This window comes from Oncorhynchus mykiss, chromosome 29 (genome assembly GCF_057628025.1).
Source record: "Oncorhynchus mykiss isolate SJ-2025 chromosome 29, ASM5762802v1, whole genome shotgun sequence".
In the NCBI taxonomy this organism is placed as follows: domain Eukaryota; kingdom Metazoa; phylum Chordata; class Actinopteri; order Salmoniformes; family Salmonidae; genus Oncorhynchus; species Oncorhynchus mykiss.
In genome coordinates, this window is record NC_143050.1 from 18,997,944 (window position 1) to 19,005,494 (window position 7,551).

The 7,551-nt window shown below is 43.6% G+C and overlaps 1 protein-coding gene across 1 annotated transcript; it reads left to right on the forward strand.

Moving 5' to 3' along the window:
• The first annotated feature begins 3,792 nt into the window (after positions 1 to 3,792).
• LOC110509949 (neuronal PAS domain-containing protein 4A-like) lies at positions 3,793 to 7,551 on the forward strand. Its single transcript, XM_090226743.1, has 7 exons — positions 3,793 to 4,022; positions 4,440 to 4,591; positions 4,718 to 4,826; positions 5,059 to 5,350; positions 5,456 to 5,565; positions 5,707 to 5,842; positions 5,976 to 7,551. Exons 1-7 carry the CDS (start codon positions 3,848 to 3,850, stop codon positions 7,549 to 7,551), a joined length of 2,550 nt encoding a protein of 849 aa, XP_090082869.1. The 5' UTR covers positions 3,793 to 3,847.

The following is a 7,551-nucleotide window of genomic DNA, read 5'->3' on the forward strand; positions in this document are numbered from 1 at the left end:
AGGTCATCAACATGCACAGTCATTTTGTCTAATTTGAACCCAGATGTCAACCAAAAATCAACAATAGGGTTCAAATCAACAATGCAGTCACATATCAACCAAACTTGAATGTTTTTTCTGTAGCTGTGCAAGAGTTCACAGTCATTGAAAAAGTGGTTGACACATGAATGCTCTACTGAGAAATGGATGTTATTCTCTCTTCAACATATTCATGTTCAAATGATTTACATTACTTGAATGCTCCACTGTAGAATTATCCCTTACCTAAGACATAATTCACAGTTATCTGTTACTTAAATAATTATTTTGAGAAATTGATGTTATTCTCGCTTCATCATGTTCTTTTTCACACAAACAACTTTTTCTCAGCTTTGCCACACACACACATAGTGTGGACTGAAGTATCAGTACCTCAATGTCTCCACATAGTGGCAGAAACAACGGAAGCCTGAATCTGACTCACTTGAGTAAAAAACAAGAATATTACAGAATAAATTATTTACTCATACCTTACATTAGAATGGGCAGTGAAGAGTGTGTGTTTGCATGTGAGATCATGTGTGAGTATGTTTTGGTCTGTTTGTACCAGAGTGTTGGGCTTTCCTCTGTGACATCTTCGGTGTGGGAGCTGAGAGGCAGGAAGTCCAGGCACAGATGTTATGTAGGTGGGCAGGGGAAGAAGCAGATGGGTGTTGGTGGTGGGTAGTACAGGGGGTAATGTTATGGGTGGTGGGTAGTACAGAGGTAATGTTATGGGTGGTGTATAGTACAGGGGGTAATGTTATGGCTGGTAAGTATTAGAGGGGGTAATGTTATGGGTGGTGGGTAATGTTATATGTGGTGAGTAGTACAGGGGGTAATGTTATGGGTTGTGGGTAGTACAGGGGGTACTATTGTGGGTGATGGGTGGTACATGGGGTAATGTTATGGGTGGAGGTTCGTCCAGGGGATAATGTTATGGGTGTTAGGTAGTACAGGGGTAATGTTATGGGTGGTGGGTAGTACATGGGTAGTGTTATGGGTGGAGAGTAGTCCAGGGGATAATGTTATGGGTGGTAGGTAGTACAGGGGCAATGTTATGGGTGGTGGGTAGTACAGGGGTAATGCTATGGGTGGTGGGTAGTACAGAGGTAATGTTATGAGTGGTGGGTGGTACAGAGGTAATGTTATGGATGGAGGTTAGTCCATGGAGTAATGTTATAGGTGGTAGGTAATAAAGGGGGTAATGTTTTTGTGGTGGATGGGACAGGGGGTAATATAATGGCTGGTAGGTAGTACAGGGGGTAATGTTATGGGTGGTGGGTAGTACAGGGGTAATGTTGTTTGGGCACACCTGGGATTGGACAGGGATTTCATCACAGTGTGCCATGGAATGGACGGTAGGGTTCACAGAGCAGGCTCAGTCTGAGGTAGAGGGAGAGGATGAAAGTACATTGTACACTTATGGGTGGTGGGTAATGTTGTATGTGGTGGATAGTACAGGAGGTAATATTATGGGTGGTGTATAGTACATGGGGGTAATGTTAATGGTCGTGCGTAGTACAGGAGGTAATATTCTAGGTGTTATGTAGTACAGGGGTAAATGCTATGGGTGATGAGTAGTATGGGGGTATAGTACAAGGGGTACTGTTATAAATGAATGAATGAAATAAATCATTCTCTCTACTATTATTCATTTCACATTCTTAAAATAAAGTGGTGATCCTAACTGACCTAAGACAGGGCATTTTTACTAAGATTAAATGTCAGGAATTGTGAAACACCTTAGCCAAATACATTTTAACTCAGTTTATGTAAACTTCCGACTTCAACTGTATTTGTATATTTCTGTCCAGAGAGGAGGAAGTTGAGCTGGATCAGGTAGAGTTATTTTCTCTCCACTCCCTCGTGAATCCCTAGTCATCACCAGTCCATTAGGAGAAGGGCTCGGACATGACAGAGGAAATGCATGAATGAAAGAGGAAATTAATCATTGTTTTATTTAAATTCAAAAAAAGTGTAGGACACTGATTTTATATTTATTTACATTTAGCTTGTTTATACAATTTTGAATATCATTAGAGAAAATGTAATCATATCATGACGGGAGACAAATGCGTCGTCATTACCTGATAAAACTCTACAGAGGAACAATATGGAATGAAATGTTTTGTCGTGTTACACAATTTCTATAAAAATCATACTGTGCTTCTCCTAAACTCACCCTATGATGAAGATATGATAGTGGTCCATGTAACCACTTCGCCCTACAATACAATTTAATTACATAATTACACACCGCCCTACAATTTAATTACATATCCAATAATCATATTTTATATTTCAAACAAAATAGTTGCCTTTATCTCAATCCACCTCTAAATAATAAAGTGTGGTTATCACCTACCAGCTTAAATGGCGTCTTTGGTCCACATATTAATAATGATTCTCAATGTGGTTACTAAGTAACAGCAGTATTGTTGCCATGGTCACACATAGATGGAGACAAGCAGATATGGAGATGGAGACAAACAAGAGACAAGCACCTTGTGATTGATGAATGCAGATAGAAAGAGACCGAAATAAATGCTGAGTTAAAGAACAACTCTACAACACCTCTGCATGTGAAAATGTCTCTATACACAAAATAGCAAAAATAGCAATTCAAGAGTTGGGAAAATCAAATTCTGTGTTGTATCAAAGTCCTGCACCATCAGTGAGAATATAGATGCTCCATATCTCAACACCATTGTGGTTTCAACAGATGGCCACACCACCCACGATAAAAACATCCATTACCACAGGGAGCCCAGGATGTCAAACAGCAGTTCCCTCTCTGTCCCATGGGCCCGGACCAAACTGAAGCCAGTAAAATGTCAATCTATCTGACGTCATCTGATTTTAATAAAATCGTTTACAATTCAAGGAGAGTCCAGTTGGTCTTAAGTGTAGTGATATGGTGTTATGAAGGACTATCAACAGGATGTTGAAGTCAGGCATGTTGTACATCAGTTAAGTGAAAATGTGTGTGGCTGTAGTCTCATTTGTGGTTTTAGTTTACTTATAGGTAAAAAAAAGAATACAAAATATTATTATCTGAATGGAGTATACTGTTTAGTGTTAGACTAAAATACCTACTATATCTTAACTCTAATGTAACACCACATCTAAAATTACATATGAACAAATGTAATCTTGACCCCTTGTATTTTCGCTGTAATTGGTGCAGACCGCCAACTCAGTCTAAGAAGAGAATCAGATAAAAAATAGAGTGTATCATTACAATCAAAACAATCCACTCAAGTCCATGTTCTAAAAATAGACTGAACAACCAAGGCAATAATAGAGCAAGGAACATGTACAAGGCTGAATTCTCACCAGAGAGAGAAGGGAAGGGGAGTGTGTAGGCGTTTGCTTAGTTCACCTGGAGACAACACTTACTGCACGTGCGCGCACACACACACACACGTTATAGAGAGAGAGGTATCATACAGCAGGCAGTCCTCAATGCTAATCACCCCCTCCCATCGCCATTCACATTATATTCCTATCTACTGTATGGTTGCTCAGCACCCCTCCACCCCACCATCAGCCTATATAAAGAACATCCTCGTTCATGTACTTTATAATCACGACGCAACTAGTCAACATAGTCAGCCACCCAAACAGCTCCTTGCTCACGGGGAGACAAATTACAATGGATTGACAATGCAAACTCCGCTATTAAACTACTCATATTCATTCTAACAATTCCGTTGTCAATTTACAGCGCCTGAATCAGGATGAAGTAGTGAGACAGAACAACTCCGCGACTTCTGCAATCTTCTCAAACTCCAAACAAACACCTGTTTCAGGCAGGCACGCAACAATGTATCGGTCCACAAAAGGAGCCTCAAAGGCTCGGAGGGATCAAATCAACGCAGAGATTCAGAACATCAAGGAACTGTTGCCCATTTCCGATTCGGACAAAGCTCGACTCTCCTACCTACACATCATGTCACTTGCCTGCATGTACACCCGAAAGTCTGTATTCTTCTCTCAAGGTAGGCTTTATATGGTCACACAAAGTGTCTCTTGTGGTTTTAGTCACCAGGAGCACTGAAGTTTAACGTGCATGGTCGACAACCACTACATTCTATCAAGCACTGTAATGCAGAAGTTGATTTACTGATTTATTTGTTGGCTAATAGTTTGATTTGTTATTGATTTTTACATAATGTCCATACAAGTCTTGCGCTGTCTAAAGTTCTGAAAATGTTTGACGCTGTCCATGGTACTAGTCTGTTGTAGCGAGTAAATGCGCGTGACTCCAATCTGTTGGATGCATAACACAAGTAATTTTTAGGATGAACACGATCCCTGTTGAGAAAAATGCAAATACTACAATTTATTTCATGCTTTTTGTTTCAGTGACGATATTTACAACTAATGTTAGACCTTTTATTTTCTTTGCCAAACAGACGCTCTTCAAGACGAGACCACGAACTTAATGTTGTTTCAGGAGCTGTCAGGGCTGATGCACGAATTGTCAGGTTTCATGATACTCCTAACAAGCGATGGAAAACTTCTGTATCTGTCAGACAACGTCGCAGACCACCTCGGGCATTGCATGGTGAGTAGCCCGAAGCTGAAAACATGTGGCTGTTGTTGTTACTTTGACAAATCATACACTGAAAGTATTGTGCCTAGGCCTATGAAAGTCTCATTCCATGTCATGTAACCTGTTTTTCTCATTCAGGTGGACCTGGTTGCCCAGAGTGATACTGTGTATGATATCATTGATCCTATGGACCACTTTGTCATAAGGAGCAACCTTGCAGGTCTACCGATGACCACTACTGACACAGGTATAGATCTCTCATCACTAATCTAATAATTGTTTTACTGGATCCATTAGAAAGACCTTAGTAACCCAACTGCTGCATCCATCCTAGACTATGGTGACATCATCTATCAAAAGATAACCAAGACCTTAGTTTACAAATTAAATGTCATTTATATAACTGTTCCTCAAATGTATCTTATAATGACAACAGATGACATCCATTTCAAACCTTTCTCCTTTTTCTCCTCCTCCAGACAAGTTATTTCGATGTCGATTCAATACTACAAAGTTCATCCGGCGACAGGGTGCGGAGAACAAGTTGATGCTAGTCAGAGCTCGCTGCCTCACCCCACCTTGCCCTGTCTCTGCATACTGGACCTCCAACCCAGTATGGGTGTGTTTCTGTACCCCCCTGAGGACAAAAACGCCTTACCTTACAATCGCCAAGAGTGCCCCCCTCACCCCACCCCCTGAGCAGTCCTTCCTACTGGCTTGTTTCCACTCTCAACACCACAGGGACATGAGGCTTTGGGATGCCCAGGACAGGTAAGAATAAGCCTGGTTCATTCTGAAGTACAACACTGTTTTGGTAGTGTATAGGCATGAGAACATGGGGTATGTTATCAACTCTATTGTCCCGTTTTTCTCCAGTGTGACTGTGTACCTGGGCTACGATGTGGAGTTTCTACGCTCTCGCTCCTGGTACAGCCTGGTCCATCCCAGGGATCTCTCCCATGCCTCTACACAGCACCGTCTCCTATGTGAGTACATCCACAATAACACAACTACTCAACAGCAGACACTTAACATTCAGTCCAACATAACACAACCAACAATACAAAGACATGAGGAAGACAGACCAGTGAGGAGAGCTGAATATGGGAATGTGTCTGTCTCTGTAGTGAGTGAAGGGGAGAGGAGGCAGGTGGACATGGTGGTGCAGGTGGAGGCAGCAGACCACTCATGGGTCTGGCTCTATATGGTCCTCCAGCTGAACATCGACGAAAACCCTATCAGCTGCCACAACTACATCATCAGGTACCACAGCTACGCTGCTATGAAACACCACTGTGTCATTTGTCTCTTACCTTTAACCATGACCTCTATATAGTATATGTGAGATATAAATAATTATTGTCTCTTTTCCTCTCTCTCTCTTTCTCTCTCTTAGCGAGTCAGAGGCATGTTCAATACGCCAGCAGAGCTCTTGTGAGGTGCCCATGCAGCCAGTTGGTTATGGTCTTCGGTCCAGCCTGTCGTCTCTGGGTGAAGACAACTTCCCCCAGAAACATGGAGGACAACACCAGTGGGAACCAAAGACCAGCCTTCTCTCTGTTGGACCAACCACTTCTGCCTCACTGACTGACACTAAGTCTGATATTCTGACTCAAAGAATTACCTCTCACCTAACCAATATGTCAGAACCCCTCCCCTCCTCCCTCACCAAGCCCCTCGCCCCTCTTACTATGCCCCACCCTCAACAGATGGGGGAGTGTGCATGCACTCCCCCGTATACGCCTCATCTTGCTAGTGGAAGTTTTCCTTTTGTGGAGAAACTGCAACTCAATTTGGATCCTTTCAATGCAGCTGTGTCCTTCCCAATGGCCCATGAGGTTATTAACTCAGCACATAGTGCACCAGCCTTCTCCCAGGTCCTCTCTACCAAGCATCCTCAGGTACTCTTCCTGGCAGAGCCCAATGGAAAGCTGCCCCCCACCATCAATAGTTTTGGGGGAGATGAATGCTCCATCATGGGCCTGCCACAGATTAGTGGTCCCTTGTATGTGGATGTTCCCCACAGGCCCTTCCATGGCCCTCTGAATGAGCTCCTCCTAACTCCAGAGGCTTCCCCCACACATCCTCCCTGCTCCTTCTTCTCCACGGAGAAAGAGCAGGAGCGAGAGAGGGAGGACATTTCTCTCTTGGCTAAATATATTAGCTCTTTAGCTGAGGGATTCTATTGTGACCCAATTCTCCCCAGAATAACCCCACCCACCTTCTCGTCTTCACCCAGTCTTCAGGCCACATCCGAGAATTCCTCTCCTCCTTGCGGAGCTGAGTGTCTTCCCTGGAAGGGGCTAGACCCGCCCCTTAGCCGAGAGGATATCTCTCTGTATGAGGAGAGTATGGCTCTAGAGAGCCTAATTGAGGAGCTCTCAACTTTCCCTTTGTCCCCCTCTTCATGCTCCTCTCCTCCATCTTCCTCCTTTAAGTCCTCCCCTCCATGCTGGCCACTCACCCCAGTGAGCAGGTGTAACCCCAGCCTCTTCAAGGGTGAATCTTCAATTGGTGTAAACCACTTCTGTAGCGTCCAGTCGACGCAGTGTAACTTCATGGCAGTGGGTGGAGCTATGATGGCCGTCGGGGCAGGGATTAAGAGAGACGTGGAGGAGTCATCTGAGAGTGAGATGGATACGGACGTGTCGGTGGAGCCTCTATTGTCACTACCATCATCAGCCATCGCTCTCACAGCCTTTCAGGAATGTGCCCCTGCCTTTGTCCATCCGGCTCCCACCATTGATTTGCCCCATGCCCAGTCCCTTCTGGAGGATCTGGATACCATGGAATCTGTGTTTGAGGCAGATACCTCTTTCAACCCGTCTCGGGGTGACAACCTGAGTTGTATCAACTCCCACTCAACCATACATTCACAAAGCTTCCACCAAGGTACGGGACATTTTTGTCATGCTAATATATTGATAAGAGAACAGGCCATTTTACCACTGGCACATACATTTTTTTCATAG